At 40.5% G+C, this 27,966-nt stretch overlaps 1 protein-coding gene across 5 annotated transcripts in view; it reads right to left on the bottom strand.

The window, feature by feature from the left end:
* The window catches only part of tns2a (tensin 2a), a 71,640-nt gene that overhangs the window by 22,782 nt on the left and 20,892 nt on the right, over positions 1 to 27,966 (bottom strand). For 4 of the 5 annotated variants that reach the window (XM_042492462.2, XM_042492464.2, XM_088082477.1 and 1 more), the window contains 8 exons: positions 24,969 to 25,074; positions 24,376 to 24,413; positions 5,486 to 5,524; positions 5,019 to 5,060; positions 2,771 to 2,820; positions 2,068 to 2,251; positions 1,729 to 1,779; positions 1,509 to 1,631 (listed from right to left, as the gene is read on the bottom strand). In XM_042492462.2, the coding sequence (XP_042348396.2) occupies positions 1,509 to 1,631; positions 1,729 to 1,779; positions 2,068 to 2,251; positions 2,771 to 2,820; positions 5,019 to 5,060; positions 5,486 to 5,524; positions 24,376 to 24,413; positions 24,969 to 25,074 (633 nt within the window). The remainder of the gene's footprint in view (positions 1 to 1,508; positions 1,632 to 1,728; positions 1,780 to 2,067; positions 2,252 to 2,770; positions 2,821 to 5,018; positions 5,061 to 5,485; positions 5,525 to 24,375; positions 24,414 to 24,968; positions 25,075 to 27,966) is intronic. The other variant, XM_042492465.2, reaches the window with a different exon arrangement.

The raw sequence follows: 27,966 nt of genomic DNA on the forward strand, positions 1-27,966 counted from the left end.
TTGACTTAGGCTTTTTTTTTTTTTTTTTTAAATTCTGATTTTCTACAGTTTTACTTAAATAAAGGATCTGGATATTTCTTCCACCACTGCCATCTAGATAGAAAACACTGAGTGGAGGCCATCAGGTTGTCATACATAGCCAGACCTTGATCTTGTGCTGTGCCAGCACTGGAGAAAGTTCCGGCTGAACTCACCAACTGAAAAAAAGCCACTCGTTTGTTTGTATTTCTTTAAACCAGTCCGAGGCAGCCCAAGAGGCAGCCAAGTAGCTCTTGCAAAATAATGTCTGGACGGCGAGAGCTGGTGTTAGAATGGCTAAATCCCAACAAAAGAAAATGCCACATAAAACATTAAAATATATTTTGAGTCTGCAGGTTGCTAGCTCAGAGGATGTTGTTGTTTCACACAATGTTAAAATAAAGTTTGGATATAGGTCTGGCTATGCAAGACTAGTTTCAAAAAGTGACAGGGATTTCGAAGACGTTAACGTCTAAGATTGGCAGCCAATGACAGGATTTATACCCCAAATCTACATCCTGTGAGCCAGATTAGTCAACGGGCAACATGGCTGATGGTAATGTTATTGAGGCTTGTTTACAGGAACACTTCATCCACAAAATGACCATTTGTTTATCAGATACTCACCACATGTCACTTTGAATATGTAAAGAAAAGTGTTCTTGTATGCCTCCATGGTAAGCTAGGAATCCAAAAAAAGCAAATGTTTTTTTGCAAACCGATATAAAAACATCTGTTTACAAACAATCACTGAACTTGTGTTTAGTATGATCCAAGTATAATTTATCCAGTCCTATGCTCAGTACTTCCAAATATATGCATTTTTCGCTAAAATATTAGAGTATAAAACACCTCTGCCTATGAGCAGCACACCCTAAGCATGCCTGGGCATACTGGGGGATTCTATTCAGCTGTGCATGAGTCTTTTTGGTTTTGACTTGTTTTAAATTGTAACATTTTAGCAAAAATGCATGTGTTTGGGAAGTACTGAGCATATGATTGGATAAATGACATTTGGATTATACTGCATCAGTTTGCTCCCTGTTTACTTACATTCATGAATAATGCTTCTATTTTTGGATTCTCTGTTCACTGTGGAGGAATGCAAGCAAAACTTTTTCTTAACAAATAACAGGCGGTGAGTAATTGTTATCCAAATGGTCATTTTGATGAAGTTTTCCTTTAAGATAACCTTTGTTTACAATTGAAGCACATTTTTAAAATTCTGAAAATATTCTGTCCATTGGCAACTCAGCTTTAATCCTTTTTTATGTTGTACTTCCATGAACCATAACACTAACAGTTTTTAACACCATTACTTTGAAATTATCACCAATATAAACTAGCAAACTAGCAATATTTACAATCTCTGTACATGTTGCTACAAGGCTTTACTCATTTCTACAATCGGACACGTCTGCCTGTTTCAGAGCCCAGGAAACAGCGGGACGTCCGCTTTGAAAAACCCTGGCGGCCCCCTGAACTCTGACCTTGCAGTGCAGGACCACCACGTGCTGGGGGTCAGAGGTCAGCCACGTCTCCATGGCCTTACATATGGCGCAGATCTTATCTAGCGGCGGGGCGTGGAGGTCGGGCCAGCCGAAGTCATGAACCTGGTGGTTGAGAGAATGATCATGTGGTTCAGGGAGATTAAACCAGAGGCTGTGAACTCAACTCTCAACACAAGAATGACAAGAAGAAAAATTCTACCTTTGTGTTTAGTCGGGCGATATCGTGGCGCCTCTCAGAGAGGTTCAGGAGCTGAAAATGAAAAGACATGCATCACTGTAGCCAGTTGTCATTTCAGTTCATGGGTATAACAGAAAGAAAGACATAGACTGCTTATTTGTGGATCGCCAAGTGTATTTTGCAGCTTCCTGTGGCTATGTGTCAAAATATATTGTATCTATTGTGCAACAAGCCTCCTCAGCTGTCAGGAGGTGAATACTCTGAGGAGGGAGGTGAAATCACAGCTGTAACGAATACCACAGACAAACTACGTGACATCTTGCGAAAGCTTCTGTAATTATTGCATTTCCGTTCCCTCACCAGAAATTTGTCCTGGTGTTTGGACTTGAGCATGGCGGCCACCTCCTTCAGGTTTATACGGTATCTCTGCTCTTCCAGCTTTGGGGGGAAGAAAACGGAGATGATCCTCTCGGTGATGTAGGTCAGGTCGAAGTCATAGTGGCGCTCCATGACTCTCTCCATCACGCGGTCCACGCTGAAGCTCCTGGAGGAACGGAGGGGGAAAAAGACAGAGGAGAAGGAGAAGAGAGAGCAGGGGTCAGATGGTCACACAGAGAGACAGAGAAAGGCGGACATGGGTCAAAACACACACACACACACACACACACACACACACACACACACACACACACACAAACACAAACACACACACACAAACACACACACAGAATGATGAAACTTTTGTCTGTCTGTCTGGATGGAGAGAAAGAGAAAAAAAGAGGATGTAGGAAAAGAGAGAAACTGGATATTGTTTGTCACATGTTAGGTCAATCAGAGGCTGACTTATTCCACCACATGATTGACACTAAATCTTCCGAAAAAGTGAAGGAGTTAGCCTTTAGTGTTAGGAGCGAGTGAAAGGCAGCAGACGGAACAGTGTCAATGTGGAAAGCCATGAATATTATTTGCATTGAATAACTTCTGTGGAGAATCCCTCTTTGGAACCAAGCAAAAGGCACTTCAGTAGCATTATATTATTAGAAATGAATGACATGACCTTTACCTTGGCAGGGTGTTTCTCTGTTTGGCATAGGTCAGAGACTTGGTGGACCCCTGTGGAAAAAAAATACAGCTGGTTAACAAGGGCATCCAACCATCCAAATACATGGTCCAGTCAAGCTCAGGGGCTCTCTTGCAATTTATTATTCATTTATTCAATAAGTACCAACCAAACCAACCAAAGTCAACCAAAGTATTTATTTACAATTACTTTCAGATAAAATAGGAAGGCAGGTGTGGAGTGGAGCAGCACAATTAACAAAGCGATGAAATGGAGACCATAATAGATATGTTATATTATTTGAAAGCTTTTTTGTCTGATACAATTGGTACAGAGGGGAAATAATTCTCAAAATCACTGATAGAATGAAACTATATTAAGTAAAAAAGAAATTACAGTGTTAAGATATGTGGTTTTATTCTTGTCAGACTTAGAAGAATTGATTAGAAAAATACACAGAGGCCCTCAATTTGGGTGCCATTGCACTTGAACAAGATATTTTTTCCATTCTATTTAAAGTTAGACTATGTTTACATGAACAAAATTACGGCTGACCCTTGAAAGTCAAACATCCGAATCATCAGTGGGTGACCCTCAGTCAACAGAGATTGCTTTAAGTCAGGCAGTCGTTTTTTTGTGTTGTGCAGTGTACTTCTGGGGACGGTTTGGTCCCCAGACTTTGCTGTGGAGTGAGTGCTCTTGACTTTAACTCTACTCTTTGGAACTGTGGACGTTGTGCAGGCAGCGGCACAGAAGAGAGTAGGGGGACCTTCTGCTTGAAAGTTGTGAAGTTGAAGCACTCAGCAACATAATATGATACAGTCACTGGCTTTTCTTTCTTATCTAGTGCCACCTCAAAATGTTTTTGCACATTTGCGACCTGTAGTCACAACCATTGGCTTGTTTACTATATTACACGAATGCCGCTGTAACACTGAACATCCTGCAGAAGATGTTTAATTTTATGGAGAACAATGCAAATCAAAACAAATGGGCGAATACTCATTGATCTGATTATAAATCCAATTTGACTGGCATAATTCTGAGTCAGAAACAGTCCTACACAAATTATTCCACATTTTGTCCTTATTGCAAAAAAGACTATAGTTCTGCTAAGCTGTTTACACAGATAATGGAAATGAATATTCCAGTAATATTCCAATGTATACGCACCTGTGCATAAACCAATTAATGTGTCCTAGGATGTGTTCATCACGTCAAAATATGGAAAAGTAGAATGGCCACAGCCACTTGTGCCATTGTGCTTCATTTGTGGATATTCCACGCATATGACACGCAGCAAAGGGCCGAGGCTGGAATCGAAACCGCGACCGGCTGCAGCCTCTAAACATGGGGCGCCCGCTCTATCCAATGGGGACACCAAGCACCCCCTGGATATTCTTTTCTATCAGTGGCACACTTGTTCGATCCAGACTTTCATAATGTTTAAAAGAATTGGGTTTCTCCTTCAGATCAGAAATGTGGGCTTTTCTTTTGGGCACGCATCTCTACACCAGCTTTGCAAACTGTTGCATATTATGAATGCGGTATATACATGTCCAAAGAATGCTCCTGAAACCTGACTAAAATCGGTATGTCCCACACGTCATAAACTGAAAATACTACATCTGGATTAAGGCCTAATTCAGAATATCAAAAAGGAATATGCTGTTTACATGACCCATATCAAATCCAGGATATTGTCTAAAAGTGGAATATTAGTGTGCATGTAAATGTAACTGTTGATATCCATATCCCCAGGGAACAAATTGGTATGTTTTTAATGACTCCTGACTTCCCCTCTAGCCCCACCACAAAGCCAGGTCTGCAACTTTGACATAAAATATCAGATCTGATGGGCTGACTGCATGAAATGTACTGAACACATGTATGATCTCCCAATGATGCAACCTTTCACTTTTGAGGACATGAATGACTCCGATCCTTGTCTGACTCTTTCGAATTATGGCGTGTAATGAACATTGCAGGGTCCACGAGTCATAAGCTTTAGTTTCTTATTTTCACAGACTTAGAGTATCTGGCATTGCTATCCCTTTGGTTTATTTAGCATGTGCTAAATCAAATTCAATGAAGCCACACATGGTTTTTCCCTGACAGGTTAGGAAATTTCCGAGATAGATAGCATGACACTGGAGACATGGGGGGGGGGGCAGGGAAAAGGGAAGATGCAGAAGAAAAAGTATGAGGGTGAGGAGAAAAAGGAGGAAAGGTGGGAGGTCAACGTGCTCACCATGTGCTGGATGTGTCGAGAAGGAGCGGTCCCTCTGCGCTGCTGGATGAGAGGAAGGAGTGGTGACAGCAGGAGAAGAGAGGAGAGAGGGGTGTGAAAGGAAGGATGGTAAAAGTGGAAGTGGGGCAAAGGGAGGATGTTGAAAGGAGGAGAGAAGAGGAGGGGGAGACAGAGGAAGGAAAGGAGAGTTAATTAAACAAACAGACTCTCTAATGTATAAACATTACTACTTCCTGAAGCAACATTAACTGTTTTTTGTTTTCTCTTCTAGACTGGAATCCCACAGTGCTCCAGGAATGAACCAAGCTCAAACTGGGTTGAGGGCTCGGCTTCCCAAAAGGAATTCAGCAGGAGGAAAACCATACGGTGGTTTTGGGAAGCCGTACCTTGTAACTAAACCCAGACAGAGAAGGGAAAACTGTTCTTGCAAACAGAATGCTGTTGATGAAACGAATTTGATGACTTACCAGATCATTGGAGGGAGCTGGGATGCATGCCGAGGTCACCTGGAACACACAAAGACCGCTACATGTGAATACAGGGTTCACACACGTGAAAAAACAAGCATTCTTGTAGCCCGAGGGTAGGAGTCACAGTTAGTAGATGATTAAGAGCAAATGCTTCGAAAAATCGAAAAAAGATCGAAAAATCCACAAATAAAACACCAAAATCTGAGAAACTGTTGAACAAAAAGCTCACATTAAATAAGTTGTTTGACATCGTTGGAAATAGTTGAGGCGGACAGGAAAATTGATACCACTCTTGTATCTTTCTGTAAGTATGATGCACTGAGCCTGGAAACAGGCTAAGCTATGCTGGGTTCTTTGCAAACGAAAAAGAAGATAAAGGAAACTAGCATGCCGTGCTGCGGCGAGTTATGACATTAAAATGTGTCAGAAGTAATATTGATTTTTGTTGACTTCAAAAAATGAAACTGAATTACAGTAATGTTGGCTAGTTAGTGGTAGCTTTGAAAGTTTGGCCAAGGAAAAGTTCTGGCAGCTAACTCCCTGCAAAACCCCAACTTGTCATTTTAACATTTTGTTTTTTGTAGTTAATCAAAAGAAACACAATGTGTTAAAAAAAGACAGGCAAGCTATTTCCCCCTTCCACACACGCTGAGCTAAGCTAACCGTCTCGTGGCTTCATATGTCGGCTAACCAACACACATGAGAGCGGCATCAAAGGTCTCATTTAATATTTGGCAAGACGGTAAATGGGGGTATTTCCCAAAATGTCAAACATATATATATATATATATATATATATATATATATATATATATATATATATATATATATATATATATATATATATATATATATATATATATATATTTAGAATTATAATTATTATTTATAGAAAATTAGCATTGAGATTCATATTTTCATTGCTGAGACTTGCTTGAACTAGCTTAGCTGCTTTCCCTCATATAAGGCTACATCACGGTCTGTTTATCTGTTTTTATTAGTTTTACTTTTATGTAGAAATGAAATTTTCCTTACAAAACAACTCCAGATTTCACAATAGCGTGTATCTTTAAAATGTATTTTATTTCATGTTGCCTTGAATGTATATGCTTTTATATATATATATATATATATATATATATATATATATATATATATATATATATATATATATATATATATATATATATATTTAGTGTTTTAGCATTTTTCTAATGTGGAGCCTCCCAGCTAAAATATTTGACATGATTGTGTTTGGAGAAACAACAAACATGTTTAAACTTGAAATGAGTCACTAATTAAGTAATGTGAATAACTGTTTTTCATTTTGGTGCATCAGACAATGCAGGGGACCAAAGTCTTTGCAGAAAGAAGCAATAATAACAATAACTGCCTCTGTATAGTTGCACAGGCATGTGTAATTGCCAAAAAAAAAAAAAAAAATCATGACCTTTTCACCTTGTAACTCAATTTGTCAACTACTGCTGGGAACACTGCCCATCTAAGATTAAGATAGTATTTCACCACTATCAGACAGCTCAGCAGTGTAACTTGTTGGGGCCAGACTTGGGGGAGGAATACACAGAGAGGGACACTTTTATGATGATGTATGGAGCAAAAACACTGTCTGCGAAACCACTTAGATGCGCCTAAGTGCCACGTAAATACAAGCACCACTGATGTTTGAGAGCACGTTTAGAAAATGCTAAGTATGTGCAAATGTGAAGCCAAACGCACAGCTACACAGCTGGAGCAGCACTGGGACAGAAAAACATACAGAGAGACACGTCCAACTCCCGTGTCTGTTATGGGACTACAGGTCAATGAACTGTGACCAAAGGAAGCTGAACAGCAGCCCTAATGAAGGGGGCCCGAGGGCCATGGTCATGCTTATGTAACACACACATGGACACACACACACGTGCGCACACACACACACATACACACAAAGCAGTGTTCTCGCTACATGGAGCTTTTTGGACTGTTTATTTGGATACAGGAAAAGGGCAAGGGCTTGTGTATATCTCATTGTGCAAAAAAGGGAAGTTGCGCAGGCACTGAACCTGTGGGTGTGTCACCACAGTGTGCGTGCTAACAGTTTGTGTTAATCTTTCTTTCTTCCCCTCTTCCTTAAGCACCAAGCGCCGTCTCTTACTGTTGCTTGTACGTAACTACAGACATCAACAGGAAGGCAGAGGAACAGATAATGGGCTAAATCGAGACTCGCCTGGTTTGACAGAAGTCACAGGAAACAGGTTCAGGTTCGCCTATCAAATGACTAACTGGACAATGTTCCTGTATGACTCACTGTGAGAATTAATAGTTTTTCTCCCCACCTCCGCTAGGAAATGAATCTCAAACTTATCCTGTGTTGTGGTTCTTTTTTAATCCCAGCCTGAACCCAATTCATGACCAGATATGTTTGAGATGGGTCCGGCTCTGATTTCTCTTAGCTCCCTCTGGCTGACACAGATCAATTTCGTTCTATTTTTCTGTTTTCTTTTTTTTCTGAATACGAGCATGTGAAACAATGCATTATCTAAAAGTCTCTGTTTAAAAAGACAGTGAGCTTAATAGTGCCGCAACACATGAAACTCACCTGCCATGATAAAAATGTGGCTTTCACAAAGGTCCATCTTGAAATATTGCAGGTCTGGGTATGATTTTTGGGATACTTTGCATGTTGTACCTCTCTTCTGTCATTCTGCTAAACTAAACTTCCAACTACAACCACAAGCAAGTAATTACCTTCTTCCTGTTCCAGTCAAAACTCCCTTCCCCTCTCTTTTTCTCTTCAATTGTCTGCTTTCTTCTGCCTTTCAAATGTTCTACTTTCATTTTACATATCAGGCAATGGCCAAAATGTTTGGGCACAGCAGCCTGCAATGGTGAGCAGATAGGTGTTTAGTGTCTTTTTGAACAACACTGTTATTTTTCCACATGTTGCACATCTACAGCTGGGTGTACAGGGATTTGAGACCTTGCATCTCCCAGGAACTCTAGCAAAATCTGGACCATTTCCCAGGATAAATAAACCTCGGATCCTGGGATTTTTACAATGTATGTGCTTATTTGTTTGTGTGCATTCACATACCGAAGACTATCATAGACTAAATAACGAACAACAGGAGACTCCTCCAAACCTCACTGATACTTTCATGCAACTTTGAGAGATAAAGTCTGACCTTGAAATGTAAATGTGTCAGTAATAAACTGGATTTACTTTTCAACTAGACAGCTGAGTGTTCAAGTATTTTCTAGTTGAAGTAAAGAAAGCTAAGGAGAGAATCAGGTGATGGTTCAACAAGCGGTTTTATCAAACACACACCTAAATCCTGTATCAAGTCAATGGTTGTTCTGCTGATAATTATTTAACATCACCTATAAAATATAAGAATAACATCGGTATACATGCTTGTTCACAGTCGGTCATACCAGCATATGTTTCAGGATATACTCCTTAAATGATGTCTGGAATCAAAATGTATGGCCTTCCTTTCTCTGTCCCTCAGAGCCTTTTTATACCTGGCATTAACCATCCACTGTATAAATAACGGACGTAGCAACCATGACAATCACCCACTGGTTTGTGGACTTCTGTTTTGAAGTCTAGAGTTCTGCATTTCCGTTGTCATCAGCCTGTTTTTTTGGAGCTAGAAGTAACCATATTTGGGCGAGACGGGGATACCACGGAGGAGTGAGGGGTCGATCTGACCAACAGACTGTAGTGGCGCCTCACAGACAGCCTGTCACTCAAGCGACCCCGCCCTTAGATATGTGCAATTTTGGACTTTAATAAAATGTAAACAGGAGACTTGTGAAAAAAAGTCACACTCTGTACAGCTGTCATGAATGCTGAAATTAGCGACAGACACCAAAACTACTTCCTCTACCAGGCTATAAACATGTTTATTTTTGCTGCCAAGTTGGGCATTTTAACAATGGGGGTCTATTTTTTTGTTTATTTGGATCCCCATTAGCTACCACATCAGCAGCAGCTGCTCTTCCTGGGGTCCACACAAGAAAATTACATTGCATAGCATTAAAAGTACATTACATGACAGTACTGTACATAAGACAGTTAACAAAAAAATAAATAAATTCTATGGTTTGGTAACTCATAAAATATAAAATTCTTCCTGATACTTTAGGCAACAACATAGCTACTGTACAATTTCAGTTTTGCAGCACAACACACACTACTCAGTCTTATTCACCCAAGAAACATTGAACAATGTATGTGTCAGATGTAATCAAAAGACAATTCTGATTTCATGAGATGTTGGTAATTTCTTCTTAAAATCTGATTTACTTTTTGACTGTGAATTTTGATGGAAGACTATTCAGCTCTTTCATGGCCCTGTACATTACTGTGTGTTGCATTGAATTGGTATTTGAGAAGGGAAGCATAAAGAGGCCTTGTAATGCATGCCTGGTGTCGTAGGAGTGTTTGTCAAAGCTAAAATTGAGCTGGTTGTACAAGATACTTGGGACCGTAGTGGATGAAATGTTTCTAACAAAAGAAAGCAGAGGGATAAGAAGTCTGTCTTTTACCAATGGCCATCGTAAAGTGGCACGCATTTTGTTGATGTTCGTTCTTTTTGTACAGCACAGAGCTACACGTGCAATTCTATTTTGGACCAGTTGTAATTTTACCAAGTCCTTTTTGGCAGCACTAGACCAAACCATTGGACCAAGTGAGTGAGGACCAGTGTTTGAAGTGATTGACTCTGTTTTGGAGCCAGCCTCAAGTCAGTAAATTTGAGTTTTTGTAAAACTTCACTTGCTTCATTTTTCAGAGGTTCCTGCTTGGTAGTAACATGCATCTTAGGTAATCCGATCACAAGTGGACAGCGCTAAATCCAAGCGTGAAAGACCAAAATTGGTAATGTGGCTAGGGAGTATTCAAGCTAGCACCTTTCAAGTGTGCGGCATAATAACTGTGCAAGGGCCCTTTGACTTTCTAGCATAAGTGACATAGGCAGTGATGAGATCTGAACATCAGTGGTCAGCTGAAGACACATAATAGACAAATTTACGTGTCTCAGCTGTCCCATTGTGTTCAGGTAACCAAAACGCACGTTAGTACCAGGTTTAACCAGGCTCTCAGAACATCTTTTTATTTGCTTAACAGTTGCTTACCTTACCCATTCTGCTTGAATGGGTAAAACTGCATGTATACTTTGTAGTCTCAAAAAGCTGTGGTGATAGAAAAATATATTTTGAGAGTTTCTGCTATCCCAGGAGGATACAGCAGACAATGCAAACTGGTTAAGTCCTTGGAAAACTGAGAGGTTTGGCAAGCACCGTATGCCACCGGGTTAGTGATCACCTCATTCTTGCTTTGTGGATTTTGATGTGCTGAACATTCGATGAAATCCATGCCACAAAACTTATAATGAAATTTGGTGGTATTGCTGGAAAATTCAAGCAATTCAGCAACTAGCTTCTAACAAGACAGATGAAAACCTTCTGGAATCATCTAATGGTTCCAGTTTCTTCTCACAGGGCCAACCCTGGAAGTAGTCCACATTGTTTCAAATTTCCAGTTGTTATGACTACACTTACCCAATTTTGACCATGTACCCTTAACTGCTGTTATTTCTGAGCATGAATCAGGCTTTAAGGGGGCTGACATTTTTGCGCTGTTCATTGACCCGTTTCTTCTTCTTTCTAATCTTTCCCTCCTCTCTTCAATGTATGCCTCTCGTGGTACCCAGTGAAGGGGCCTGCAGAGGGCAGCCGCTAAGCCAGAACAAACACGACACACCAGATTCCATCTCCCCAGGCCAACACTTACGCACAAACTTCCTGCTAATAGACCTCCACCCACCTCTTCTTGCTCCCTCCATTTTTTGGTCCCTGCTCATGGCCCTCGTTACTTGTGCTTTTGCTATTTTTTGTTTCTGCTACTCTTCAGCTATCATGTTTCTCTTAAATTGTGTTCTTTTCTATTGCCTTGTTTTTCATCCCTTCCTCTGTACTTTTTCTGCCTTTTTTACCTCTTTCCTTTTCTTTTCATCTTTTTTCTTGTTCCAGTCTCTCACTTCCATTTCACCCAACCACCCTCTCTTCGTTTGTTTACCCCCCTTCTTCTCTCCATCTCAATATTTCCTTCCCCTTTCTTCAACCCCCTTTTCTTTTCTAATCGCTTTCTAACAAACACCTTCCTGTTTGTCTTCCTCTCACCTTTCCGCCTTCCAACCTAGCTTTCTCAAAATCTTTTCATTCACTGCACCTTCCTTTTAACCCCCCACTGTTGTTCTTACGTCTCCTTAAGTGTTGTAAAACCGAGAGGTCACAGGTTTGATCCCCAGTAACCAAATATCCTTGAAAAAGACAGGCTCACAACAAGCTTGTTCTAACTTGCTCTGTATTCAAGTGCTTGTACATGCCTAAAATGGTCTTAAAAAATAACAAGGTTAAAAAAAAGCACCTAAAGAAGCATGACTTCAGAATGACCAATGTGGCCAAAACAATGATAGTGCTTACTTATTAACTATTATGGTGTGATCATTTTACTCTGTACATACTATTCTTTTCCTGCAGCTCCTCAATCTAAAATGTTGCCCTCAGCTGCCTCCTCTCAGGTGGGTCCAGCTGGCGCACTCAGAGAGCCCTGACCTCCATAACCCTCTCCACCATATCGCCACCCCCTCCCTTCCTCCATCTCTTCCCCTGCCCTCTTCCCTCCATCTCCATCTGCCAGCCCTCTGTCCTCCTCCTCTCTGTCCGTTTTGTTTTGCTGCAGTGGCCCTGGCTCCTCCAGCTCTTTACATGCTCTTTGATCCATCAAAGCCAGTAGAAGCATAGCTAATGGATAATGCACAGCTCTCTCCTCTCAACGCATGGCTTAAGAGCTGTGGGCTTCGAGAGGGGTGAGGTAGCAGCCTTGGTATGTTATTATTAGTGTGAGAAATAGCTGTGTGAGGGCAATGTTTGGGAGAGCCTGTGACAGTATATATGAGAGGGATTTGGTGTATTTGTATGATACTGTATATGATTAAAGAAAAAAAAGTTATTCATGGTAATATAAATTTATTGGGTCTGAACAATATAAAGATATTATATTCAGTCGAGATATGAGACTATTTATTGTCTTAGATATTGGATTTTCCTATATCTTGATATGAAATAAAGCTTTTTTTTTTTAAATGGAATAAAGATGATTTTAAAGGTTGCATTACAGTAAAGTGATGTACTTTTCATATCTTATCTGATAGTTCTTCCTGGTTTAATACTTGCCTTTACCTTTGTGTAAATATTATTTCAAAGTACCATTAGTCATTATGACAATATTGTCACATCAAAGAAGGAATTTGGTAAATATATATATATATATATATATATATATATATATATATATATATATATATATATATATATATATATATATATATATATATATTCTGTAAAACATAAAATTATATGTATTGCAATACAATTTTCAGCCCATATCAGCCAGCCCTAACATTCATTGTAGAAAATGTTTGAGTATATTCACTCCCCAGATCGGGACACCTCAGTTACCAGCAACTAGGGCTGTCACTGTGACTTCAGAGCTACAAACCTCCATGTGCTATGTAAAGATGCATTGGGGTAATGGCACCCTGAGCAGAAAATAAAGTCATGCTCCCTCTGTGTGTGCATGCTGTACTCCCAGCTTCTCTGTTTTTTGTTGTTGCAAATAGTCCAGTCGTGCATATTAGTGCATGTGAGTCCCTGTGTGTGTATCCCACTGGCTAGCTTTTTGCTGTGTGCTCTGCAAAGTCATGTATAGAAGTTGAGCCCAGATTTGCCAAAACTTCCACAAGATTTAATGTTGGCGAGTTTCATACTCAGAAAACCAAGACTTTGTTTATTTAAAATCAGCGATGGGGCATCCGGTGGCTCACCTGAAAGACCAGATAACCCATGTATAAAGACTATGTCCTTGCCACAGCAGCTGAGGGTTTGATTCCAATTTTGGCCCTTTGCAGCATGTCATCCCCTCTCTCTTTCCCTTTCACACTATAAGCTGTCATATCAAACAAAGGCAAAGCCCAAAAAATAATCAAAAAAAAAAATCAGTGGTGTAAAAGTAATTGATCTACTAGTAGGTAGATGCATACGTTATCTAAAAGGCAGTGGGTACATTTCAAATATATTCCGGTGGCTTCTTTGGCTGGCTATTAAAGAAAAGGAGGTGGGCATATACTATATAGCTGCATATACACTCACCTACAGTAAAGTCAAACAAAAACCAGAGATGACCAAAAATCAAGGTGTTGACCTCAATCCACCTTTATCTAGAAATGTGTTGTTGCAACTTTGATAAAGCGTGCCAGTCATAATGCATGGCGGCCAGTGTGTCGCAGTATGTCTAAAACACACACAGTAGATTGCTTTTTGCTTTTTACCTATGTAACAAACCACCTTGTGCAATATGCAAGATGGAATAAAAAAAAACAACACAAATGGTTGCACAATGTAATAAAGCCCTGCATTCCTGCAGTAAGAATTTGTAATTCTCTAAGTACAGAGGTGTGATAGCCACCACATCTGTGAGAAAAGAAACTGTTGCAACTGGTCCAGTTCCTGATCAAACCATATCTGCTCCATGTACACAGCACTAATGCAGCATTTCTTTTGATAGTTAGCCTTAGGCTTAATAGTCTCCCCATTTCTTAAACTCCCTTGGGAGAGCCAATCAGAGAACACTGATGAAAGCTGCAACAAATCAGCGGTAAAAGCCGATGCTGGCTGCAACCTTGAGTGCTTTCATCATCACCATCATCAGTAAGCTAAAGAAGAATACAGGGAGCCTTGAAGTGAAGAGAGAACAGTGATATCTTACAGCAATAAGACCCCAGAGGGCAATTTCTTCTCTGAACAATGTTGGTGCCCCAAGTATGTCAGCATCAATAAAGCACCTTCACACAACTGACTCAACAAAGTAGTACAGACATAGAAGATCACAAAAAACTGCCATACTAATTTGACCAGTCAGATATTTTGTATTAACAATTACTTCAACCCCGCCAAGCAGACATTCTGGTTAATACACCAAAAAAGCTAACTACATGGTCCAAATACCAGAACAGAGTCCTGTGCTGCTTTCAAGGCAATATTGTTCAAGCTTGTCTTGAGTTTGAGCAGTATGGTATATATTTAAGTCTTACAGCTGTTTTTTGTCATAGTTCAAATTCCAAACAGAAAAAGTGAAGGCATGTTGGTTAGAAACTGTCTGAGCCAATTACATTTTTTTAAAAAGGAAGGAAAAAAAGGACGAGGATGTGATGTCCAACAAGTCCTCTCTCCTAACTCGTCAAATACTGCAGCTTGTCAGTGGCCCAGCCTTCATACTATGATGCTCTTGGTACTCCACTGGTTGCAGTTTTGGATGTGATAGTTTATGTCAATTTGTGCTTGAAACATGCTACAGTGTCTTTCAAAACAAACTTCTGTCTGTCATAGGAAATGCAGATTTCGCCACTAAAACTACTTTAGGTTTCAGCAACAAACCTACTTGGTTAATTATACAAAAACTGTCAGGGTTAGACAAACAAAACAACAACTATGTTTGTTACAGTAACTCAACGAGTATGTCATTCAACAAGTGTGTTTTACCCACCTACCACCTCTACTTGGACTTCTTTGCTCTTTCTACTTTGTTATTGCCATGAACGATATTAAATTGGAGTTAAACTAAAAGCCCAGGATGCCTTATACATATGCTGTAGGGTCCCTTGTGCATGGCCTGGGGCCACTGGTGTGGTGGTAGTTTATGAGGTGGGTGTACTACAAGGTAGATGGGCCAGTTACCTAGGAGCAAGTGGGTATACTCCTATATATTCCAATGACTTCTGGTTGATAGGTGGATATACCCTAAGCAGCTAAAAAAGAAGAGGATATATACATCCTACACCCCGGTATACCCTTCATTACACCACTGACCAGGCGGCCATATTTGACGCTCTGGAAATGAGAACGCGCTGGGTTTTTTTAAAAGTAATTTCAACTGGACTGAAGTTTTGCAATCACAGGCTCTATTTTTGGACACTTTCACATGGGTCCACCTGTTCACTAAAGCCCTTATGGTTAACATGGGTGGGAAATACTACCTTTGCTCCACTCTGCATAACAGCCTGTGTTGCAGAGCTTAGAGTGGCTCGGGGAGCAATTTGGTTCTCACAAATTGATAGAAATCCCACTGCAGTTTCACTGGAATGTCGCCCAAGAAGAATCTTTTGGAAAGCTGTTTGTCATGTGGGGTTATACACAGACTTGGGAAAGACTTCTGTAATAGTCACCACTGTATAGTTTGTCACATTCTTGCAATTGAGCATCTCTGTTTTAAGTCCTGGCTTCAGAAGCCTAAAGGCATCTGACGTTTCAACAATTTGCCATCTTCTGTAAACTCCATGCACCCATGGAAATAAAAACTCTGAAGGAAACTTATTTTTATGTCTTACATTTTTCATGTATGTCTGGCAGGCAAAACATGCAGATGCTCTCTACTGCACAACCTGCAGGACTCATTTTATGGCAGTTTTGAGAGTTACCTGGCTTAGCTTCATGACTATCCTTCAAATGCACCCCACATGTCTAATACCTCTTAATCATGACAAGGTGGACTTCATGAGAAAACCAGAAAGCACCCAGCCTAACATGAGGGGACTTCAAGGCCACGGCTTAGCAAAAATAGCAACCATAGGTGAAACACTTCTATCCTCTGGACTCAGGATTCCCATATCACACTTTTCTGCATGTGGGGCCGGCTAACAAAGCGTTCATCTGTGTTTTCTTTCTTTTTCTCCCTTTTTCAACATGTTTCCCCCTCTCACTCTTTGTTTCTTGTTCCCACACTTTCTTTTGACCCCAAAAGGAAAGAAAGCAGTCTCTGTCTCGAGCTGTTTCGTTTTCACTCCAAGCAGCTGAGAGGGAGGCCGAAGATATCACAGGTCACATGGGTCCCTGCAGCGGAGCTTTAATGACCGAGAGGGATGCAATTCCCTGTTATGGAGCTGGGGATCAACACTTTTGACTACACGGACTGCACACACATGCACTCATAAAGCTATGCAGATGGAAAGTCCAAACTGGAATGCACACATGTTTCTTGTACGGAGGTTTTCTAGGCACATATAGAAGGCTGAAGCGAATACACACCCATCTTCCCTGCCTTCCCAGCCAAACACGGGCTGAAAGCTTAAGCTGGACAAAAATAAATGTGGGTAAATAAACAAAGCAGGGCATGACATGGGCTGGAAGAGATTGGGACATCAGCAATGGAAAAAAATCCTCTGTGAACCAACAATCCACCCAACACAGGGCATCATTAAAAGTCTTCAGTCTTTCCCTCCCTCTGTGTCTCTGTTATTCATCCTGTTGATAAGTAGGCAAGGATTTCCAAAAGCATAATGTCCCTCCTCCTCTGCTTTAACAGTGTTTACCATATGCACAAAAATGCCTTCATTCAGACAGACTATCAACAGTTGCTATAGGGCCCATCTCCCTCTGCAGAGTATTCCTGATTTTTTTTTTGTTCGTCATCTGAGGAGATGAATGTAAACTGACAGGACACCAGACGAGAAGACACGAGGACAGGAATTAAAAGCCAGAACAAATCTTTACAGTGAATATCACTAAAATCTGTGAGTCATGTTCTGCACCAGTGTCAGTGTCAATATTTAAATCCTTGGTAACGGAGATATCCAAATGAGCTCTTCCTGTTAGACTCAAGAAAGGTCAAAACCACCGGCCAATTAGTGCGGCTTACGCCCCTGCTGATACACACATACACACACACAAACGCACACACGCACACACACACCGCAGCATGCTGGTGAACTCCCAATTTGGCTAACTTAGCTGTCATGCTTATGGTTTTAAGTCTCATCAACAACGCTCACTCACTTGTTCATTCCCTTGCTCAACCCGCAGTCGCTGATTGCTGCACACACGCGCGCACGCGCATGCGCATACACACACACACACACACACAGCTTTAACTCAAAACATGCCAGCCTATCTCAGCAATTACCAGAGCTGTCTGTGATAAAGTGGTGACTCCTTTAGTCAGGAGAGACAGTCACAGTCTCTGTAATGTTTAAAGGATGCAGTTGGATCCTGTTATCCTGAATGACTCACACAGACTACATGAGTATTTGGTGAAGTGCAGAGGCTGCAGGAGGGAAACCAGAGGTCTGGGCTCAAGGCCACAAAACTCTAACAAGAGATTACTCACTTACAAACTACTTAACTTTTTGTTTTTTGGCTTGTCGCAAGGGAATGTATTTAAGTTCCCAAGGTCCTATGTTCCCCAGTCCAGTATTCTGTTGAGACATAATACCTGTCTATTGTGTTCATGCTACTCTCCTGTCACTCTCTGTCCCTTAAATGGCTGTGGTTTTCCATGCATGTGAATAATACATAAGACATCAGACAAAGAGCCAAAAATAGATTCAACTCTATGATTAAAATTGACAAGTAAGAATGTGTGTAAAGGGTTTGGACCCCATTTCCAGGTCTATTTTCCTAACCCTCACCTGTTTTGCAATGGGAATAGTAGATTTTTATGGATATTTTACCATTCCCTAACCTTTGGCCTCTTACCCAACCTTAAGCTGTTGAAAAAACAGAATTATGCCCAGCCGTAGACTTGTTTTAACCCTCAGTTAATCCCTTTTTTAATTCTTAAAGTTGCTTGTTATTTTTTCAAGTAACAGTTCTTTAATTTTTGGGGGCTGTAATTAATTAGGGAACTGCTGTCCTGACAGAGAGAGCAACAAAATTTAGACAAAGACGTGTCAGTACAATTTCATCACGGTCAGGGTAATACAATTTCTGGTTCCCTATCTAACCAAGGTCATATTAAGCAAATATAGAACTAGGGAACAAGGAACCATGGGAACAAAGAGCCTGAGAATATAGAGTCCTTCGAGAGCTCATATGTAGACTGGTTAACCTAGAACCCTGGAAGCATAGGACTCTGGGAACACAGGACCCTAAGAGAGCATACAGAACTGGGAACCATCAGACCCTGGGAACACAGAATGACCCCAATGTGATTTCTAATGCCTTGGCACTGAAATGCAAAAAAAAAACTAAGCTGTGGCTAACATGTTTGAACCGCAATGAGTGACATATTCCTTTACATCACTGCAACAATCAGCAAGAAATTTAACCAAGTGGTTTCCATTTGACAGGAAGTCTGTAGAGTGAGGGGAATGTTGGGTCAGCTGTGATGTTGAGCTGCGTGTTGAGAAAACACGGACATATGGTGCACTTTTTTTCTGCCATTACTCCATCATTCCATCTCCTCATCACTTCCTTTGTTCTGTTTCTGTTACAAAAATATAAGTACCATGGCCTTCGGGGAAAATGGCTCCAACAAGGGAAGAACACAGCTTAAATAGCATCAGAGAAAGAAAAAGCAGACTGTTTCTTCACTGTCACTCTTTCATCCAGAATGCATTCTCTGTCCTAAAAATAAAGAGGGGTTGGGGAGCCGGACTGTAACCGCAACTGTCCTGATGAAAGGCTTTTATGTTGGAGAAACATCAGGAGGGGTTTGTTGCTCTTCCTCTAGTCCCAGCATCCTTCCCCACTTCCCCTCTATCTATCTGTACTTGATTGTACATCCTCTTCTTGTAAAGAGGAGCAGGCAGTGCAAACAGTTCACAGCTTAGTACTATGTAAAATGTACTCTGACATGTTCAGTGGATAAGGACGAGAGACACAGGGGAATCCTGATACACGGAGGGGAAGCAGGGATTGTCATTACTGTGATACAAAGATCTGCTCTGCCAACATACAACATCTGTAGGATGGCTTATCAGCCAACCATTTTTCCAGTCGGTACTATTAGAGTTTAAGTCTATTGGTCTACTCATCAGTCACTATAGTGAGGAGTCACATCTGTCTATCTGAATAACAAGTAACAATTCTGTTAGGGTCAAAATCTGGAATAACATTTTCCAGCTTGTTAACCTTGAAATCCTGCCACATCTAAATATTTAGACTATTTATGGATTACTCAATAAAACTAATGAGTTTAAGTTATCTAAAATTAAGAAAATAAGTAGCTATTTTGTACAGTGACAATAATACAGTAAAAAGTCTGAATGATTTATTGTTTTTATATAAAAATCCCAATTTCCAATCTGGAGAACCACAATTTAACATTTACACAAGCAATACACAAGCAAACCAACCAAAAACATAATTTCCTTTGCATGAGTAGCTACTGGTTACTGTGTGGTTAATATACAGTGTTGGTACATTTGGCCACAAACGGTTTTGTGAAAGATAAATCACCATTGTGTACCATCAGAACAGCAGTGTTTGTATCCATGTGAAACCAAGTCATCTTCAAGAGATTTTTGTTACTATCTTTCTTTTCCAAAATCTAACATCCATAACTACACTTGCCTTAATCTAACCAATGTAACTTTATGTTAACTTTACATTTAGTAACAACATCCTTTGTGTTTAGAACTATCTTGTAGGTTTGTACAAAATAAGCACACTTTATAATGCTTATGAGCTCATTCATTGGTAAACTGATTTATTCTAATCTCATTAAGAAACCTTTCAGTAAATTGGTCACACTTGGTCTTCTTTTGGGATAACTGTTAGCCATTCAACTGTGTCCAGTCCAAGCCTATCACTCAGTCAGTCTACTTGTCAACACGCAAATAAGAGTCCAAGAGTTTCGTCCATGCAGTCATCGAAAGAAGCAGCCTGTGAGTCTGTGAGCTAAGATTTTCAGTGAAACGGTCAGGCATGCAGATTTTTTTTCCCCAACTAGCGGAAATGCCTCTTCTTGCCTAATTAGACAGACAGGCCAGTCACCTCGTCACAGGCTGTATTTCACTAATTTTAATCCTTCCTCCTCCTCCCACTGTTCCCCAACCTTCCCTCCATCTCTTTAGCCCCCCCTTAGGTCCCCATGGACCAAATTTTCCACTTGGGTTCAAAGATAAGGAAGAACTGTTCTCTGAGAGAAGAACATGCTGAAATAAAACTATTTATGTCCTTCAGTTCTTCTGTGTGTGTGTGTGTGTGTGTGTGTGTGTGTGTGTGTGTGTGTGTGTGTATGTTTTTAATCGAATAGAGATAGGTCAGCTGGAGGCTGTGGGCAAAGAGAGGGAACACAGTGACAGATGGGACCAAGAAAACAACAAGAAAACATGAACTGTAAATAGACTACCTATAATCCCCAATCATTCTCGTGAGAGTCTGAGAATTAAATGAGGGTTTTTCCAGAGAACAAAAGCAGACCCACTGACGGGATACTAGACAGTGTTGTAATGAGATGATTTGTCACCGAGCTTACGGCAATGCCAGCAGGGTGGAGATGTAAACAGAAACCTGTGGGAGAACAGGATGGCTTACAGATGACGGAGGGCAGATCTCCAGATGTGCGAGTGCATGTAAACACACACAATCATGGTAAATATGCACATGGAGGAGGGTAGAGGTGTTTGATTTATACACAAGGTTATAGGTAATAACTGCCAAATGTGAATGAGGTGCAAGTGAGGCAACACCTTGAATTAGTGAGACTTGTAACACAGGTAATAACAGCTGTTTAGCACAAAACAAGTCACTCGCTGTAGAAGAAAGGTGAAAGCTAACCAGCCAGGCAGCTGGGATCTGTTATTCAGATCTCTTTCTTGCCAAAAAAAGCATGCGTGTTAAAGTTCACAGTATTACAGATTAATGCCATCCTGCCTAAGTTTTACCCCTGCAGCACATACAGGTTAGATAACAGCTGCGATGGACGCCCCCTTCCCCTCTCTGCCCTGCCTTATCCGACCTCTCCCTTCCTGGGCAGCAGAGATGGATATCGCTGTTTAACAATGACTCAACAACCAAACATCAGACAGTTACTGTAAGGCTGATAAACAACATCCTGCTCCTTTCAGTAATCAATCTTGATAATGAAAGTTTATCTAGAATTTCTAGAGAACAGCCATAAATCTTTTTTTTTATTAATTAAATATTCCACAAGCTGCTTGCTTGCAACATTTATAGGGTTTCTTTAGATAAAAATTTAAAATTGATGTTCTGATAATACCTGTAGCCTTTCAGTGACTCATTTTTCTTTGTGCCAATTAAAACACTTTGGGGGAAAAGATAGCTGCTCAGTCCAAAGATAACAAACTACACCTATGAGCATCTCTGGTACTTAGTATCTGTAACTTCATAGCTCACCCTTATAAAATATTTAAGGGTATTATAAAATAAAAATGTTTCCTCTTGTAGTGCCATTCATATTCTAGATTGCTTTGGTGCGAGTTGCTGAGTGTTTGGAGATATCAGCTGTAGAGTTTTCTGCCTTTTCTCAAACATAATGGAACTAATTGGCACTCGGCTTGTAGTGCTCAAAGCACCAAAAAAAAATACAATTGAAAAACTCAACAGCAATGTCTCTTTCCAGAAATCATGACCAGGTTACTCAAGATAATCCACAGACCTTGTTGTAAGCAGTTTTACGTAGGAACTATTTTCTTTCTATGTATCTACATCCGCCAACCATATCACCGTGCAGAAGATAGTATGTATCATGGAAGAGAAGCCCAAAATGACAGCACAAGATGTAAACATTAATTAATTAATTAATTAATTCATTCATTCATTAAGAAAACAGTTCCTATGAAGCTGCTCACAACAAAGTGGATTATTATTATGTGGATTATCTTGAGTACCGGGTCATGATTTTTGGAGAGAGTAGGGTTCCCCCACACATTCATTTATTTGTGGCTGCCCACTACAATTAAAACATTTGCAGCCATTTATTGAGGTTACATTTTGTAGCTTTATGCTTTCATTGGGAGCGTTATTGGAATACATATGCCATTCCGTGAATAATTTCACCACTCTCTCAAAGTGCAGAACGTACTCTGGGCAAAGACGGAGCAGCAGAGCACAGGTGAAGTTAACAGGAAACATAATCCCTCATTGTGCTGGGTCTAAAGGTTTGCTTTCACTTGCGCCATGCATCAATCTGATCAGATCTGCTCTGATTGGATCAACAGATCAATTATCCACCATGACTCAATCTGCTGCTGAGGAAAAAAAAAATCATGACTATTTCGGCATTTACTACAAACACAGACCCCCCAAAAATGTCTTAATTTAGAGAGGGGACACAAAATGTTAATAAAGAGAGAAACTCACGCCAAAACACCAAAACAATCTAGACTGATACATAGCACTACAGGTAGTTTTGATTTTGAGTCGAATTGTCCCTTTAACTATGTTTCACAAAAAAGTACTCCAACACAGTGGAACATATTCCTTTATATCAAATCTATTGTATAAAGATAAACACGCCCTGAAGCAAACCAACGTGAAAACTCCAAGCAAGGATAAAAGCCTACATCACAAGTTGCAGTGTCACTTTTTATTGCGTATGCTGGTTCAAAGCCATCCCTTCATCTCTGGACTTATCCTCGGGGCTCTCCTCTGCTTAGATAAAAGAGAAGAGGATGGAGCGATGAGGCTTGTCTTTGCCACATGCCTACGCCCTTGGCTTTCTCTCCTTCGCCTGCTGCCTGCCAAGGCTCCCTGCCTTAGCCTCTACCACCTCTTCATCACTTCAGCCATGGCTGGCATTCTCCCCCTCTGCATCCCTCTGTCTATTCATTATACCATCCCTCCATCAATGATCCTTTCACAGGGGCAGCAGTGTGGGGTTTGAGCAAGGCTCGCAGCTCTTTCTGAGGAATGTAGCTGAGTAGCCTTCATATTAACAGAGATCTCGAGACTCTCCGCTCATAGAGCCACTGTCATGTGTCTTTTCACACCTCACTGGCATAACAATCCACCAAACAGCTCCGATAAGCATTTTACATGTTTTTCCCAGAGTCCAATGCGATCACATGAATGTATGGACAAGGATGGCTATCTCCCAGGGGCTTGTTAAGATTAGTAGGTCAAGCCTCTGGGCTTAACCTTGAATTAGTCAGGTCATGGTGATGGCTGGCAATGACTGGGCATTTAACCTGCTATAGAGCAGTTTGTGTTCACACAGTAAACTCCAAGCAATGTATATTACCATAGTGATCCATACTACTGATTTACTTATGACTGACATGTATTAATTGTATGAATGGTATAATATCTTATATATTGTGCCAAGATTTACTGTAATGTGAGACTACTGAAACAACAAGATAAAATTGTTTTAAAAACAATTATCTATTTTTTGCTTACTTTTATTAAATATATATTATATACAGAATGACAATACAATCCTTTTATGTCTTACAAGTAGCAATTTTCTTTTAACAGTTATGTTTTATTTTTATAATATTTATCTGAAGAAAATAAATGTCTTCTGTTTTGTATATTTGGCAGCATTATGCTTACACAACTCCTAGATGTGTACAGTTTCATTTATCCCATTTAGTCTTTTAGTGTTTTGACCTTGTTTCATAAGACATCCCTTGGGTCACTGACTCAATTAGTCCATGTGATTGCATTTTATTTGGTGGGTCATGACAGTAGTCAGGTTTCCATCCATATGTTGCACAGATTTTAACCAGATTTACAGATAAAAGGCACAAGAAAATGCAAATGTTTCCAATGCACTTGTCATATTTTGTTTATATTTGTTTTATACAACTTTAATAATGCAGCTAGGAGTAAAACTTTTCTGCAATATTTCTGGTGTTTTTTTATGTGCAAATTGAAATTGCACATAAACATAAAATACACTCTTGTAGTGGATGGAAATGCACAAATTAATCAGCTGCACAGTTGGTAATAATAATAGTGTGTTCTAGAGCTGACAAAAAGAAACTCTCACTACAGTCCATGAATGTATCCCAACTGATTCTTCTTTTTAAATTGAAGCCATACTCAGACGGGGTGTGTGTGAGATGGATCCTTACCTTGGCCTCACACTTCCTGTGGGTGGCTGTCTTGCATACTAACAGAGTAAGGAAGGAGGGAGGAAAGAAAAAAATAAGACAATATGAGTTTTGTAGACGTATAAAGAAATGAGTTTGGTCTTCTTTCTGTTTGTCTACATACATAACTACAATCTCCATTTGAGTTAACTGAATGTGGTAAAAACACAATGCGTTTCAATTGAGTGATGAATCGACTTCTCTTGCGATGTTATTCAACTTCTCCTCTCGCATAACATCCCAAAAAGCATGGCGATGGATGTTTAAAACAATAGCAGGTTTATTTCTATTGCAGCCAGCACACCAATTGTCATTTTTTATAATCGAAGGCAACCCAGACAGGTTACGAGCGACGATGGAAAGGCAAAAAAAAAAATGTTTTCATTGCAGTTTTGCAAAACACGGCTTTTTCGAATCACCTGAAATACTACCTCATGCAAGCATATAAACTTTTTTTGCATTAAACGTTTTTCCATTAGGCATATTTTCTATTGACAATTTCCATTTGCACAGTGTGAGGGTTAATGGAAGCCCACCTAGTAACACCAGTAACAACACATGCTTGTGACATTTACCTCTGCAGAAGGAGCCTACGTTGTCGATGTTCTGACGGCACACACTGCACTGGCGCTTCTTCTTAAAGGTCTTTTCCTTGAAGACATGGGGCTCTCCCTTCCCCCCCTGCACACAAACACAAGGGAAAACCAGATTCACACTCAGAAAGAAACCTGATACACAACCAGACATGGCAACACAGTCTGTAGAGCTGCTCAGGAACAATGCAAGGATCCCAGTTTGACTTCCATCCAGGAATTTGATTTGGTTAACCCTCTACACACATCTGACAGGATGAAAACAAGATGCACAAAGAAATTGGACTTCCCCAACTCTATTCACCAAAAGAAGGAAAACAAAGTATGTGGACTGTAATAATGACAGGCGCTTAGAACTGTCAGCTTTGTATGACAGGCCAGGCCGAGGGCACAGTATGTTTTTGTGGATACATCCATTCTCTACTCTCTTTGCCTCTTGAACTTCTGTTCTGGTTGTGTAACTGTCTTCCAGTAATAATCCTTGTGGTTCCCGCCCATACCACACTGTAATCCTTAGTGTGTGTGTGTGTAAAGTCTTGGGAAAGAGAAAAAGAGCAACTGTGTTGGTCTATTTCTTAAAAAAAAAGAGTGATGAAAAGCGAAAGTACAAGAAACGTACAGCTTTTCTTTGTGTCCAAATTTGTCACAATGTGTGGTAGCGTGTGTTTTAGTTTGTACATCAGAAGTGTGTGTGTGTGTGTGTGTGTGTGTGTGTGTGTGTGTGCGTGCGTGTGCGTGCGCGTGTGCGTGGTAGCCAATCCCGCCCAGTGCCTCTTTGTTTCCCAACATGGGATCACGTCCACAGATGACTGGGCCTGACTTGACTCTGTGGAGACTTTGAACATGAGAACACTAACAACCCAGGGCCAAGTATGGGGATTGCTTGGCATGTTTTCTTGCACGTATGGAAGGAGGAAATAAATGTGTGTGTGTGTGTGTGTGTGTGTGTGTGTGTGTGTGTGTGTGTGTGTGTGGGAGTGGGGACACACAATCAACATCATCATCACCATGACAATAAAGCTATGTAAGAAAGTGATCATGCTGCAAAGGCTACTCAGTGTCCACTTTTCCATAGCTTTGGATAATTAACCTGATGCATTCACATAAAGGGTTTTTTGTTTCCTCTGTGTGTGCTTTTCCTCCTTGGTAACAAAGAAAGGGTGCTGTTTACACACTTTTTCCATTATCCCGCTGCTCTGATTCTGTTCTACAGACTGGACAGTGTTTGGACAGCTGCCTGCCTGGCATCACCCTCTGCCAGCCGTGTGAAGCGGCTGCTGGCCTTCTCCTGTACAAGTGCACAATAACCACAGCACCCTGGATGGTGGAGGTGGACTGGGTGGGTGGCTCAGAGGGGCTGGTGGTGGGCTGTTATGTAATATGTTGTGGTGAGGGAGATTGATGTCCCTCTCTTAAAGTGTGCAGTCATTACTTTTGGAAGCTGTAGATTTCTTATGTTTTCATTTATTTCTGTTTGACTCAGAATGATTTGGCCTTTTCTGGTTTATACTTTTTTTGCAGTTATAAACCAAAATCTACACAGATTTCATTAATGTTTTGTGTTTTCTTTTCTTATCTTGATCGATGATTTTGATGAGTCCTTGATTTGGCTCTCCTTTCCACATTTTCCTGAACCCTTAACATTCATTTTGCTTCTCATGACCAGTTTAACAACTTCACGTTGCTCATTAGCTCTGTCTTGACATTCATGCATGCTGCCCACTCATGTTACAGTGTTTCCCACAGAATGAGACTGTATGTAAGGCAGTAGCTGATGACAAGTTCTTTAAAATGCGTGTGTCCCCTTGTGCAATTCTGTGTCTCCTCCCTAAATGTGCATGTCCCTGAATGCAGCACAGGCAGAGCTCTCAATTATTATTATTTTTTTAAACAGCAGCAGTTTGCAACTCATAGGGTAGGCAATTAATCTGTCAATCAATTCAGAGATAATCAGATTAGATCAGATTGATGGATGAGAGAAGCAGCTGCTGCGGGTGACTGCAAAATTTGAGTGATTTAAGTTCAATTGTAATGCGTCTGACGTTTTGCTGCTGTGTCTGTGCCAAGCACGTTCCATACTGTGAGACTGTCATGCAATCACAACCAAACTATATAATCTTTTGTTTTGTTTTCCTTTAATTGCATGCGTGTCCCTTTGTAATAATCTGTGCCCCCTCTTTAAATTCTGAGGTTTCTGCAGGTCTGTGAATGCAGCACAAGCAGAGCTCTCAATAAGCTCTTTTTTTTTCTGAGCAGCTGTTTGTGAATCATGGGGTGGACAATTGATCTGTTGATCCGTTCACAGCTGATCAGATCAGATTGATTAATCAGAGGAGCAGCTACTGTGAGTGAACGCAAACTTGCAGAATGAACAATTAATTTTTACTTTCAATGCGCTCGGTGTTCTGCTGCTCTGTCTCTGCCCAGAATATGCTTTGTGCTAAAGTATATATATATTTCAACAGCGTGACAAGTTATGCAGAAGATTTAATCAAACGATTGTGTGGGAAATCATTTGCTAGATATAATCTTTGACACACATAGTCACAAAAGGACACCAGCCTTCTATGTCCTTATCCTCATCTGTGAATTCGTGCAATAATGTTGTGAAGTATGTGTGTATAGGCATGCATGAGCATACACAGGGGCCCACGGTGAGTTTAAAAAAGCAACCAGTTACTGTCAGCTATACTGTGGTGGCGATGTGGGCTGAGAGATAAACACATAGATGAGAGGTTGGCAGCATTCTTCCTGTTTCAGACACGATCAAGACCACTATATAGTCCAACCACAGGCAATCATGGTCAGACAGTGATACAGTGCTACTGGATGCTGTGTAAGGTCCCATATGGATTGACACCAATAAAAGCTGCTGTACTCTGGGTCCTGGGAGGAGGACTGGATTGGAAGTTTCACTGATGAAACCACTTCATATTTCATTCCACTGACAGTTGGTGTGCTGCGGTGCCCTGGTGGCCTG

Source organism: Plectropomus leopardus, chromosome 9, assembly GCF_026936395.1.
Source record: "Plectropomus leopardus strain MGB_pleo_1.0 chromosome 9, ASM2693639v1, whole genome shotgun sequence".
Classification (NCBI taxonomy): Eukaryota; Metazoa; Chordata; class Actinopteri; order Perciformes; family Serranidae; genus Plectropomus; species Plectropomus leopardus.